At 36.9% G+C, this 15135-nt stretch overlaps 1 protein-coding gene across 1 annotated transcript; it reads right to left on the bottom strand.

Annotated features, from left to right (window-relative positions):
• Window positions 1-477: 477 nt before the first annotated feature.
• LOC146164828 (uncharacterized) lies at window positions 478-13726 on the bottom strand. Its single transcript, XM_083382209.1, has 6 exons — window positions 12629-13726; window positions 11900-12056; window positions 5339-5520; window positions 2306-2467; window positions 1477-1590; window positions 478-1093 (listed from the first exon to the last, which is right to left on the bottom strand). The coding sequence occupies exons 2-6, from the start codon at window positions 11979-11981 to the stop codon at window positions 872-874; spliced, it is 762 nt and encodes a 253-aa protein (XP_083238335.1). The 5' UTR covers window positions 11982-12056; window positions 12629-13726; the 3' UTR covers window positions 478-871.
• Between the last annotated feature and the right edge of the window lie 1409 nt (window positions 13727-15135).

The raw sequence follows: 15135 nt of genomic DNA, 5'->3' as shown, positions 1-15135 counted from the left end.
GACTGATCTTTGGCCGCCGCGAGATACCCGGTAAATACTTTCATTGCTGGTGGTTTGTGTGTGTCGACATCATAAACGACACGTGTTTATCGCGCTTGCGAATGTCCTCCAACGGAAGTAAAGCTGATACCTGATGAATAAAACATGGCAATCGCGCCCGCAAGGTATACAGAAAGCAAGTTTAAATGGCCACCACACGATTAATATAGCACAAAGTAAATCAACCGTCGCTAATGCGCTATAGGCTCCAAAACAAGTGGATTCGATTAAAAAAACGACCTTTTAAAGGATGGTTTGTGGTTTTTGAGTATTTATTGTAAAACGTTTTGTTAAAAGGGGGCGTAAATTTCATAGCTGTCGTTTAGCAAAATGTTTTCAGTTATTGACTAAGAATAATCGTAAAAGTTGTGAGTTAGTCTGTGTTAGTGCTCACATGTCCTTTTTAATGTATCATAGCGAAAGCAGTTACAACGCGTTTTTTATTAGTGACAAAAAATATCGCACAAAATTTACTTGTTATCATGAAAAATTGATCTTACACTCTATAGGAAAAACAAAGTAAACCTTCACAAACAACAAGATAGACCAAGTGTATAACCTCATCTAGAATATAAACATAAGCAACGACATTAACATCAAACCTTTTTCAACAGTAGCTGAATTACCCAGAGGCCAATCAAGACAATACACGCGCGCCTGCAAAAATGTGGCTTCTCACTGTGGTATGTCGTTTCAAATCGTTTCAAAGAATCACACAAATAAACAAGGTTATAAGCCAACAAAATGGCGGAGCCCGATGGATCGTTAATACAAAACTCATTACAAGGAAGCACAAACTTGGTACAGAGAGAAAAATGCAACTGTGGCGGATTTATACAAGCAAAGCAAAGCACGCGATAACGGCCGAGAAGAGAAAAAAGCCGAGCACCGCTAAAGCCTGTTTTATTTCGCCCTCCGCTTTTTTAATAATTGGCAAATCGGTCATGACCCGGTGCATCACTTTGTCTTTCTTGGTGCCGCTTGCTTTGTTCTCAAACGGAAAGTCGTCAGCCGGAATTGCCTTCTGCAGAAAATCGCACAGCGGCTTCCAGCCCTTATAACAAGGAAAAAATATAAACTGAAAATAGAATATTAAGAAAACAATAAAAACTAAAAAATGTCTTTTGGGGGGTTATCTTGCTTTAAATTACATCTTAATGTGGTTCAGAGCATAAAATTATCACCTGCAGTGAATTATTATCAATAAGTCAAGTCCTCACAAGAATAGCGTATTGATGTGTCGCGACAAAAAAAATATTAGCAATTTTCGTTTTCAACGGACGAAAAAGAAGATTTTGCCTAAAATTATGTTCACTTCCGTGCCTTTAAAATTCTGGTTACCAAACCGTAAAAGGATTTTTGTATTTTACTGGTCCGCAAGTGTCAAACAGTTAAGAGCCATGGCCATAGTGTAAAACAGAGATCAAATTGACAAACCGATCTGACGTCATAGACGAGCAGCTGGTCTTCCGGAACGACGGACTTGACGTAAGCGTTATGACGTCGATACCAGGTCTTCCACAAAAACGCCTTAGGTTCGGATGCGTCACCCTTTATCAAAATAAACCAACTGAAAACCAACCCTCAGTCGCTATAAGGTAAATTTATTGCGTTTTGTCTCTTTTAAATGTTGCACCTCAACACAGATTAACTTTAGCTTTAATAATGCGACGACCAACACACAAGTTCAGGGTTGTAAACAAGTCGATTTTTGTCTGTTTACAACAATTGTTTGTCGAAATCTATTGGTCTATAATATTGCATTGTCATAAATTCTCATTTTTTGCCAAGCTAAGTTAGTCTTTTGCCATGGCAAGTCAGTCCTTTTCCATGGTAAGTCCGTCTTTTGCCAAGGCAAGTCAGTCTTTTGCCATGCCAAGTCAGTCTTTTGCCATGCCGAATCAGTCTTTTGCCATGCCGAGGCAGTCCTTTACCAAGCCAAGTCAGTGTCGTGCCATATCAAGTCAGCTTTTGCCGTGTCAGATTTTAAGTTGGTCGTTTGTAATTTTAAGTCAAATCATTCAGTCATTAACAATGGTAAAATCCTAATAAACTCTGTTTAGCAGACAAACTGTTTTAATAGTCTAAATAAAGAGAAATCTGCCAAAATTGCCAAGGATTCAAGTCACATCAGCTCTTTGAATGACCCAAGTCAAAGCAAGCCGGCAATTTCGGCCTAAATTTCTCAAGTCTAATTACTACGATGACTTAAAATATAGCTCGATATTAGAGCACTACTTAAAGAGGCCGTTCGTTCAAATCTTACCACTGTATAAGAGAAAAGCGCAGTACTCCAGTCAATCAGACGAGTAAGCGAGCGGGAGAGGTGCTTAAGGTAGTTCATGTGGCTGTATGTCTTCGCGCCTTCCTCGACCATGTTTTTGTAGCTGTTAAACCACGCGTTCTCCTCGCGGACCATCAAGATCACCTTCGAGAAAAAGGCAATCATCAGTGTTGTAAAATAATGTATTTTGAAAGTCCAATATTGTTTTGACGAGTAATTGTGTATAGTTGTTGCTCTGTAGAGTGGTTTCCAAAATAAAGTATAGGTGTTACCGTCAATTTTAACCCATTTAATTATTTGCTGTGATATTTTTAATGTGAATAACTACGTTAAAAGTAGTAAAAACAGCCAAATGTAGGTCACATACACGTTTTTTATAAACAGTGACCCTATTCGACAGTAGCACATGTTTGAGAGGTATTTGTATTTTAACCTGTTCACCATCTAATTTGAATGCAAGCGGCCACGGTGTAGCACAAGTAGATAGTCATATGAGAAATCTTCTTGCGACCCATTGAAATGATTAAAACGGCTGGAAACTGTTACTCTCGCCTTTGGGTTGTAATGTTATTCCAGGGATGTGTGGCAGAGCGAACATATTCGGACCGAAGTATATGGGTATTACTTTGGGCCAGCAACACAAATTTTCGGTAGTTTTCTTGTCTAATCGAATAAAACATGCTAGTCGCACAGCAAATTTTTCCAGTTAAATTCTACAAAACTATGTAGAATAAAAGCAGCAATTCTGTTTAATATGATGTCGCTCATTTTTAAATTGCTTTAGTATAAGGCGGTATGGTAACTTCCGTTCCGTGACTGTAAATTTGGCATTTGTTTAACGTTCGGGAGTGATATTGTAGCGCAAATTTCCGAATAATGCAAACTTACGTACCCCACGATGCAAAACAATATTTGTGGGTCGATTTTCGTGTAACAACTTCGAGGGGCGTGTGATGAAGTAACATTTTATTGTTGTTATTTTTATTTACCTTCTCATATTGTCGCCTGCAATTATATATGAAAAACGCAAACAAGAATAACGTATCGATGTGTCTCAATAAAATAAAATGCCAACTTTTGTATGTTATACATTGTCAAAATGACACCCTATAAGTTTACCCGTATGGCTAATTATCCGCAATTTATTTTAAGATCGGTCTCTGCCACCTATTTTGGTTTGTTGGTTAGGCCTTATACGCGCAAAAAATACTTTCCTTAAATACTTTACCGGCCTGTTACATCACGAACGAAGTTGCTATGACTATACGGGTAACTACGTGAGCCGACACATGATCGTACTTCTTTCCGATTGGATGCTTGTGATGACGTCTTCTTTTGAGAACCAGACTAGACATAGACACGCGGGCCGTTCATTCGGCAAACAATTTAACCAAGTGTCAATGATGTTCAAGCGATGTACGGTGTACAAAGGTTAGCGCCCAGCACCCCGGGCTATCGAGCTACTGTATGGCCAGACCGCGAGTTTAGCAGGGCCGCATTCCTGTTCACCGCACATGCATCTGCACAATGTGTCGGCAAGCAAACAATCAAAGAGCCACTTGGTCCTACTCTTTCCTCCGAATTGACTACACTAAAAACAAAAGCCTATACCGGACAGACAACTTAAGCTAACGTTTTAGAGATGCGCACGTAAAAACTTTCTTGTTTTACATTTTAGGAGAAGGAAACATAATTTATATAAACATGGACACACACACATAAACATGAAGACCAGATTAAAATAGCATTTTAAAGATTAATTGAACCGATTTATTGTATTTTTAATTTCTGGATAACGCATCCCTGTCAGGTATGAAAGATTTTAATTTTCTCAGAACATTCAACTGATTGTGAAAAAAACACAATACTAATCTAAACAAGAGTAATTATAAAGTTAAGAAATATCAGAGGCATCCTATTTACCAACCAATATTTATATACGAAGGCTAATCTACGCAATCGAACAACATAAAAATAAAACGACTTTATAATCAGAATAACGCCTGCAAAGGAATATGCGGCCTAAAAAAGAACAGATATTCGGAGAAATCTAGATGAAGAGTTGTGGGTTTTATTCTGGCAGAGTTCTTCTCCGTGAACTGATTTAGATGCTTTGTTACAGATAATCGCGTTTCTGCTATACGAGCATCCAGCTTGTGGCACTGTTCTTTACATTTTAGGTTGAAGTAGTAAACTAAAATACCAGGCGGGGTTACAATTTAGCTTCAAAATAAAATAAAATTTAACTTGGAAGTATAAAACCGTTTAAAATAGAGAATATAATTTTGCAAGGTGTCGTTTAATTGTTAGTGATATTAATCCAGCAATATGCTTCTTGTAACGTGTCGCAGAGTCCTGAACTATAAAATTTTAAAATATTTGAAGATGTTTGTGCGTTGTTCTACATTAATTTTATACCTAGGGGCATATTAAGGGGACGTTAAGACATAACAGCGTACGAAATGTTTCGTGCACTAGCTTGATAGGGCGTAATTCTAGATCCGCATACTTAGAATTTCTTTTCTTACACCTACGTACAGAAGTGGCTAAACACATGGGTGGCTTAAAACCTTTCGCATGAATCCTATTTTATGGCGTCACGTTTTTGCCATGACCTCTCAAAACAAAATTACGGATTCAAACCCTCCTCAAATTTTATTTTGTAGAAAAAGTTTAAATGATTCAAGAAACGTTGACAGCTTACCATTTTGTTCGAAGCAGGGTACTAGGAATAAAAAATCGCTTTAAAGTATTATACGCAATATTACTAATCTACAACATCTATAATAAATCTAGCGCAGCAAAGTTATTTGTTTTAATGAGGTAAAATAGTGTGATACTAATTTCTGCCCCTGTAAAATGTGTGGCTCTTGCGGTTAACCAAGTAAAAAATGTGGCTGTTTGTCTCGACTGGTAGCCCATATATATTATACGTAGATTTCAGATGCTAAAATAGTGCAAAACGCAAAAAACTTCACTGGTACATATTTCGTGCAGGTCAATTCGCCGTATTACCTTCGCTTTGGGCCATCGTTCCAAAAACTTGTCAAAGAAATACGAGTGCGGTGTGTCCACCACGGCCTCCACGTTTTTCGAGTAAACCTCGTCCAAAACCCGGTCAAGGTTGGGTTGCTGACCTTTAAAGACCTCTTCCCATTGGTCGAAAGCAAACTCTATGGCCTCTTCGAAGTCAAACACTGCGTGGGAAAGATTGACTATTTTACTAACTGTGTAAAAGCTACTTAAAGAGTGGTACTTATATACAGACGGAGCCTTCACATTCTGACAAAAAATAACGACATTAAATCGCGATTGAACTAACTGTTGATAAGCCCGTGTAAGCGGAATATAATTTTTGTTACCTGGGTGAATGAACCATCACATTCCTAGAGTAGAAAGTTTTAACTAACGTACTACGAATCTCTAACTATAATATTGGGCTTGGTTTGTCCGCCGGCCGCCATACGTTCATATATAACAAGAGAGAGACAGAGCAACGTGCCGAACACGTCGCGCACAGTGTTTCGTCTGATGCAAGACGTGCTGCAATACGATAATATAGAAAAAAAATCCCATTTACTCAGACAGAATAAAGGGAGTTGCTTTTTATGAGAGAAAGACGGAGCAATGATAAAAAATATTCGTAGCAATTTTAACTTTTAGCCGGTCACGGGTTACATGTAAATTGCCACATTCGTCTTTCATAGACATGGTCAGCCTCAAATCAAACAAATTTTCAAGAGGCTAGCTTATTTACACGGACATGGTACAACGTAATTTCCAATAGGTATAAAGAGCCTAAAGCATGTCGGATTGCTTCACTTTGTTTACCTTCGCAAGCTTCAGGTTTAGTTCGCTAATTATCGCGCTTATGGCAAGAGTATTCAATGTACATAGACGGTACAACATTAGGCTTTTACCATTTAGAATTAAACTAGTAAATAATCTATTATACCTGGGCAAGGCCTGGTATTTCATTGAGTGTTAAACAAAACATATTATCCAATCCTTTGTAAACTAATGATAAAAACGATTAGGAATGAAATCAAAAAAATTTTCAATTTGTTCAGAAAGCTTATAAGATTAAGTCTTACGAGGTAATTAAGGATAAAGATTACCTAAATATTGAACAACTAAAGAAAAAGGCTGATGTTGCTTTTTCTTAATAATTTTATCCTATGAATATCTTACCAAAATGACCTCACCCAGCATTTTTAGTACAGTGTGAAGGTTACTTCAATATTATGCGTAAAAACTATGATATCCCCGATTGATTGTCTGACGTTTGAGTGATTTCGTCATATTGCGCAATATCGAGATTTATGCAGATGTCCATACTCTGATGTCATGCCTAGGCAAGAGTGAAGCTTGCAGTATCACAATCGACCTGACATCAACAACAGCAATTACGCCACAACGTGAAATACTAAAAATAAAAACGAGGGCAGTCCCATGACAAACTCATTTCGCCTCATTTATTCAGTAACAAAAGTGTTAATGTTTAACTGGTCATTATTCGCTGATGCTCATATTGCCGCCTATAGAGACAACTGGGACGGATTCATTGACTAATACTCGGCTCTACAAACGTGATCGTTATGGGTTTACCGATAAAAATCCCGGATATTTAGAATGTCGATTGAGAAACATCCATTCCATTAGCTTTTATACGTTTTCGACTTTATTTATCAATTTAATTATTACTTCGCTATGTATGCGTATTTTACTTATATGACCTGACGATGCCGGTATAGGCGAAAAATATATTCCTTCAAAAAATATCTGATCCTGGTTTCACTCGGGTTTTCAAATTTTTGAGTTTTGTTGTTTTCCATCACTCTCTTATCTAAAGGCTTATAATCTATTTGAATAGTTTACTAACAATCCGAAATATGCGTATCACTAAAACAAATGTTGACACCTTTTTCTCTACATTTATTATACCCATATTGATTGTTTAGTTTATTATCTTTGTGTCAGCAGAGGTAACAATTATAGCGAGTAATCTGAAGTCAGTAGTTTCTTTAAAGATATGACCCCAAAACGAAAATGTGCTGTAATGGAAGATAAATGATTTATTTCGTACCTCATCCCATTATACAATTTTAAGTAATTATATCAGAAAGCTTGTTTTGAATTGTTTTGCGCGGACAAAGCATATATTGGACCTTATAAATATGTATCAAGAACATTTTAAGTGTTTATGTGGCTTCATATAGTTTATGTGGCTTCATATAGAACTTATAGCGTTGTACGTTTAATGTACTATAAATATATGTGATAAACTTGCCTTGCTGCGCACTCGGTATCGGCAACACATTTTTTTACCGTGTAAGTTTTGGGATGATATATTTAAAAGTTTTGTTTAGTTTTTTAATTGACTGTTATGTCCTAAAGTTGCTCGGCCGCCGCATTATGGCATCCCAAACCATACAAAGCGAAGTTTTCCGCATCTCGTACATTGTTGCGAATCCCAATTTACATCCTTTTGCCCTGTGATGTAAGCAATGAATCGCGCATGAGACATTTCATTCAGGTCAAAAAACACAAAACAAAGCGGATCCGGCCTGTCATGAAAATACAATTTTGCCCGGCATTGTTGTTTTGGAAACATTTACCTGTTATTATTCGACTTCCGTTCCAAAGAAGCTATTATATATAGGCGGTTGAACGCCTCTACAAACGAAACGCTAAATTACCCAAATGCTGTTTGATACAGCAAATTGCGGAATAGGCTCGTCGCCGAATCCTACCTATATGCACAGATTTGTATTTACAATATGATCATTAACGGCAAACAATTCGATTAACGCGTGCTTAACCGAGGCTGGCGGATTATGCTTTCACGTAAATAAATAAAACGATAGGGAGAAACGGCTATAGTATTGTGGTCAAACGGTTTGCTTTACAGGGGGATTTGGAGACGGACTCAAAACCAAAATGTGCACATTGTGCACACAATGTGATTTTTTGTTACTTAAAATTGTATGATAAATTCTGAAATAGCCTATATATTTACAAACACGAAAGGAAATATTTGAATGTAAAATCGCAATGCTATGTCATGCCTCGTCAGATAATGTCACCTGCAGGCAGGGGCGCCCGCAGAAAATTTTCCAGGGGGGGGCAATCAGGGGCGTAACCAGAAAATCAAAAAGGGGGGTCCTGAATATTCAACTTAGGGAATTCCCCTATGTTTCGTCTTACGTTAATGAATAATGACGTCATAAAACAGTGACAGTATGACGTCATAGACTGGTGATTGCAAGACGTGATCAAAAAACTAATCACAAACAGCCAAATACGTCCAGCAAAAGCGACCACGTGCGTCGTCGACAATCCTGTCAGGCGCCAGCTGCGAAATCACGGTGTGCAATCGTTAACTTCAGGCAAACAAAAAAACCAAAACCGTGAAATATGTGTGTTTAATTGTGGTAGAATCACACATAATTCGACTATCAGCAGCGCAGTTTTCAATTTCCATGAACGGAACGAGCGCTAAATTACAAGCACGTCGTTCACCACCTGCAATACTAAACGAAGATCGTTTTTTCCGGGTGTTATTATGCCACGATTAGCGCAACATCTGCGCCGAGCTGTGTGCCAAGTCAGCTAAATTACAAGCTGCGGTTGAGGGGAAATAAGTTGTGTCCATTGCACACTTAGCACATGGTCTTGTAGTATGCTTAAAGAGCACAATTTTGCGTTAATCATCATTACTTAAAAATGGAGATTTTGAAACGCGCACGACAGTCACCATTATACCTCCTTTTAAGAAACTGCTTCAGTTAAACAAATGTCGATGTTACACCAACATCGGATATTAGCGCAGAGATCGAACGGCGAGGAACATACTGCGTATAACTCGACGTTTTTAGCGAGAAAAAAAGAAAGAAGGTTTGACTTAGCGTTATCAATTGTCGAATACACCCTGCTGATCAGTCAACCTAAACAAATCACAAAAGAGAAAAACTTCCAGCGTTTACGGTCGACCAAACAAAAGAAGAAAAACGGCGTTTTGCACTCGAATTTGGTTTCGCATTAGATTAAGACGCGTGACCCAATTGCTTAAAAAGCACGCCGCTTCGAAGAATTTGTTAAACCATGACAACAACGAACAGAAAACGATAATATCACTTACAAAAAGGGGGTAAGAACTCCTGCCCCCTGGATACGCCACTGGGGTCAATGAATAATGTATAATTTTTAACATATTACACTTATAAATAATACTAATAATCGCATTTTGAAATTCCAGGGGGGGGGCAAGTGCCCCCCCCCCCCCCGTGCGGGCGCCCATGCCTGTAGGGCTGTTAAGCAAGCATTGATTGCTCGAAGTATTTGGTGAAAGGGAAAATGAATACATTCAAGAGTTTTTATGCTAACGTGCCAAAAAATAGGTTTGCAATTTGCAATTAATTAATGTGGAAAAAATTGCAAACGAAAGCTGGAAACGTTGTCTAGTGTGTGTTTGATTCTTTATCTTTTTGGATGATGCATAAATGTATGCCTTTACTTTTTATTTTCAGTAATTATTTTTTTCTCTGTATTACATATTTAACATTACATATTTTTTTTTATGTTTCTGTAGCATTTTTCTACGTTCGTCTTCAATTATCCTTCAGTGTAGTTGATTTTTATTGTTTTTATTGCGATAGCCTTTCATTTTTTGTTCATCTTTAATTTATTTTTACTATAATTCCATTTCCCTTTGTGATTTGAGGTTAACGTTATTTTTTTTCTGTCGCATTTTCATATTATCTATCTATCAATAGTATTTCGTTTATAATCTTACTTAAAGTATTTCGCAAATATTGCTACTGCAGTTTAGATTGCGCTTTCCGTTTAAAAAATTTCTATTCGACCATTTCCAACTTTTTATCTTACGACTGGTTTTCGCCCTGTAGTCAGTATTTTTTGTTCCCTTAATTGTTTTTGTGCTATATGCGTGCCGCGACGCCTTCAATTTTCTGGTTTTGTAAAATAAACTTTTGTGTTCAAGTTTTTTTAAATTTACGGAATTATGGCCTGACTTAACGTTGTACAATCACTCATTTTAAATGTATTTCATAATAAAGAAAAATGCTCGTATATTTTTATATGCAGTGAATCAGAGAGGTCTATCAACGAATTACGAAAGTTGTTTTTAGGAGTCATTGGTCATTTAAAAAACAAACAATGCAATATTTCACTTGAATTAGATTAAAAATGGTCAAACATAAATTTTCCATAAAAGAAGTGTTGCCTTTCGTTTAAAGGTCCTATCAACATGCAATTGGGTAGGGGTGCACAAAACTTGACATTTTATTTCGATAACCAATATCGTGGACAAAAAGTACCACAATCCGATACCCAATGACGTCATAACCATTACCACATAAGCAGACTAGATAAAAGTTATGAACATTTAAAACTATTTTTACGGCTAAATTTGCAGGTTTAGTTACCTCCAGTTGCTAACTTATTTATTTAGTAAATTTACCCCATATAATCGGAAATCTATAGAATTGGGACGCAATTAAAAAATATATAATAATAAAAAGAATTGCACGAAAGATAACATGCATTACTTGATCTTCTCAATACAATAAACATCATCGGAAAAATCGTTTAATATGAAGTCATTTATTTTACTGTATAACGTGCACTGATACATTGTAAATTGTACGTTGAGCGATAGTACAATATGCACTTTATGGCCACATATCGCAAGTGCACGTTGTGCACACAATGTGCACATTTTGGTTCGCGTACATATCGCAAGTGCACAATGTGCACGTTTAGGATTTGAGTCCTGTTGGGGATTTGGCGGGCTAAGATTAGCGCATTTAACTAAAACACCAAATTACTGCTACAAACTAAACGATGTCACATTCCTCAACACATGCAGGGGTCATGGGCTACAGAAAAACCACGGTATTTACATTTGTCTAGCCCTATAGCCGAATATTGATATGCCAAATGAGCAATAGCTAACTAGCTGCCGTGTACGGTTTTCATTGCTAGAACTTCTTCCAGCAAGATTAGTTGGGCTAGATCAGTGGTTCTCAACCTTTTTTTTTCGTGACCCATTTACGTTGCAAAAAAATTCTGTGGCCCAATAATTTTTTATGAAAAAAAACTCCAAAATAGGTTTAGAACAAAACACAGTAGAACGTATTTCAAAACAGGTTAATTATTCAATCGTGGATACTTGCGGCTGAACAATAAATTTACATTCCTTTTTAAATCGTCCGCAAGTCATTAATTCTGTAAAATTAAATATAGTGACACAAATGAAACAAAATCTAGCTTTTATAAATTGGTCTGTGGCCTACTTCAAATGTTCTTATGGCCCACTGGTTGAGAACCGCTGGGCTAGATATTGCTGTCAGGGTTAAATAGGCAAAGCGTATAGGCCCGATTAAATAATAATTTACACATTCGCGTGGGGAAATAGCAGTTGATTAGGCAACATAATTAAGTACTGGCTCTCGGTTCCATTAATTTGTGTAGAGAAACGTCGCACCTCGCAGAACGTCAAATTAGCCTGAAATTTGGCAAGTTAGAGATAACATATAAATCATAAACGCCTACCTTGATCGTATCCCAAAATTCTCAGCGCCTTCGCTATCGATTTGGTGCCAGTTTTGGGCGCTCCGGCGCAAATCACCTTCATTATTGCGACGCTTGTATTCTAGTTCGCCATGGCAGAGATTCAAGAGGAGAGTGTAGGTCGTCCTAAGATGAAGCACTGCAGTAAAGCGCTGTAAGTTGTTTTTTAATGCAAAGAAAAGGAGAAAAGGTATTCTGTTTGTTTGAACGCGCGCCTTTTCGCTGCGCCGCCTTTTTTCCTCTGCAGACCGTCAAATGCCGCAGAGGCATACCTGGCCGTACCAGAGACGAAAAAAGATTGTTTGCTCGAACCTTCCAAACAAGCAAAACAAACGACCGAAGGTCAAGGGTCTTGTTTTCCAGACGTGATAATGTACCGTTATTAACACCTCTTCAACTTGTTTAACAAGATGATCACTTTTATATGATAACAATTAGCATAAATAATAAAGTGTTAATAAATCTTCAAACATTTTTAGAAGTTTTAGCCAACAAACGAGTAAAAAACTGTTTACACTTTGTTAACTGATAAACAGAGTATTTAACACACAATTAAATGTGTAATTTGCATTAGAACACCGAAGCGGGCAAAAAGGTCTTACTGTAAAAAATGGCCGGGTGCTGTTTCACCAAACTAAATACGTCACGAAAATTAGTCGAGACAGATTTCGCGAAGTTTGTTTATATGCGAGTATGCAGTTTAAAACATACCTGGACTAACCACGGCCGCGGGCCGGATTCAGCCCGCCAAGCAATATAATCCGTCCCATGGCTCATTTTCAATAAAATGTCACAATATTTTATTAGAAGCATTACATTTGTAAGGCATCCTACCTACTTCTACGTATAGAACCTACTGCTACTCTTACCAGCCTGTCAAAACAACGATATTTAAAGCATAATTTTAAAACGAATTACACAAGGTATTCTTTGTGTTTTAGATCGACTTTGTTATTCGGCCAACCAAGAAATTTTTTCTTTGTCATGCATCCTGCTTTCAAAAATGACTGCCCACACCAGGTTTAAAAGCATAAAAAGAGGTGCAAGGAATAGGTTTAATAGGCGTGAAAAAAAGAAAAAATACGTTAGAAAAATGAAAACGGCGTTGTTTTGCTCATTCTTGCCTGCATCCCTATTTTTACGCCAGTTATTCAATCGATTTGTTTTTTATTTTTATATGCCATGTTTTTTTTGTTTCTTGTTCGATTTTTGTCAGTATGGTAAATATGTCAAATCCCAATACCTTGCCTTGGGTGAACACACTATTGTGTTTCTCAAAATTTGTGCATTATTCACATTAAATTGTCCTCCATTCACTCAGCAATTTTGATTAAAGTTGTAATTTAGCGGTTTAAAGCAGCAAATATCGTTTATTTTATAACTTTTAATACGGTACACTTAATTATGCCCCCGTACAAATTTTGCTAAATGGTCAAAATAATGTTTTTTTAACCTGAAAATGTCTTGAAACTATGCGACTGTTTTGTCAAACAAGATTCCATCAAACAAATGCTATATTTTAAACAGGTTATACTAAAATAGTTTCGAAACTACCAAATGCTATAGATTAGTGGTCTTCATCGTCTTTTAATAGGTTATGTGACCCCGGATAATTTAATGTCACAAGTATCCGACAATGCATTTCAACTGTGCACAATGTTGGAATTGTTTTTGTTTTATTTATAGCACTTAAATTGTGCACAAAAAATTCCATATGGCTCACACACCGTGGGCATAAATTAATATCACTTTTTTTCTTAGTCACACACATACGTATTACAAATATTGGAGAGTAACAAAATTAACCATAGACATACTTTAACGTGAATTGTTATTCAGAGTAATAGACTTGTCAAATAAATACCACCACGCTGTCGAAGCTTCTGAAATTATCTATTGATTTGTTCATTATTCTGAAATCTCAAATACAGCATGAACGTTAAAACGAGTCGCGTGTTGGCCACCTCGGCAATACAGCAGAAATTAGGATTTTAAAAGATCCAAAATATCTATCAGCATAAATAAGTATTCGAGACGCTACCTCGGTTTTGAACTACCGCTATAATTGGCAAAACCTGATCCAACGAACATATCTAAAAGAGCCTGCACGCCTGGCATACTAACACTGTACGAGAGGCACGCTTGGTTAGAACGTGACGTTGGCGCTGTACAGTTGAAAACACGGCGATGCGGAACAATTCTAAGAATGGGTGTAAACTTCCCAAGAGATAAACGATTGCGAAAATTTCTTTCCGCTTGAGTTTTCAATAAAGTGCAGAGCAGTAAAAATATGACTGTCTATAATTGTGCTTTACAATAATGCTCGCGAATTTTTTTATGTATGTTTACATGATTCACATAAAAAAACGGCATTATTAATTTGGAACAGTACAGAGTATAGGCAGGGTTTTCTTTACAAAGGTATAGGGCCAATATTATGAGAATTCAATAACGGTAAAATCAACGAACAAACAGCTAATATAACGCAGGAAATACTAAAATAAAAAAAAAAAACCTTTATTAACAGGTCGTATATATTTCAGGTCATTTTTGCATTTCAGAAAAATATGAAAACGTGTGTCAACGTTTGTATCGGCATATTTTCGTTCATTCTAGTTTAGGGATAACGTTGGGCATTCCGTATGGATCTTCATGGTGCAGTTAAACCAGTAAGTATATAAATTTAGTGTTAAGGTTCAACCGTGAAAAATAACATACTTTAATACTTCTTGTTATTTTTTCGTAGATGGGTCAACGAACTTTATGCTGAAGGTAAGGAATATGTTTCGTTCATATTCGTTTTTTACTCCTCTACAGAATATTATTTAGTAAAGAATAAATTTTTGTTATCAAGAGTTTGGAATAAGAGACATGTTTTTCATTCAGCAAGAAAATATATTTTTATTTCAGTCAGCGCCTGTCTAGGCCTACTCGTGCAGAACATACTTTGACTTTGGTGGATTCTTCTGACAGCTTTCGCGTGAAGAATATTGCTACAAAAGAAATAAAAAAGCGGAGGGAAAAAAGCTAATAAAACAAAGAAATCCAAACAAGCGATTCCAAGTTACACCATAATGTCGATATTCGAAGGAATTGTTTTTAGGCCGGGGGTCGAAGCGTTTTGACTTTTCTGGTTCAAGTTCGGTTCGGGTTCAAGGGTTTTTCGAAATCCGGATAAGTTCTGGTTTCAGTTCGGAGAAATTCAAATGGTCCGGTTT

The sequence above is a fragment of the Ascidiella aspersa genome, chromosome 2, assembly GCF_963924565.1.
Source record: "Ascidiella aspersa chromosome 2, kaAscAspe10.2, whole genome shotgun sequence".
NCBI lineage: Eukaryota > Metazoa > Chordata > Ascidiacea > Phlebobranchia > Ascidiidae > Ascidiella > Ascidiella aspersa.
The sequence above is the reverse complement of the archived record's forward strand: the minus strand, read 5'-3'. Positions and strand labels throughout refer to the sequence as shown.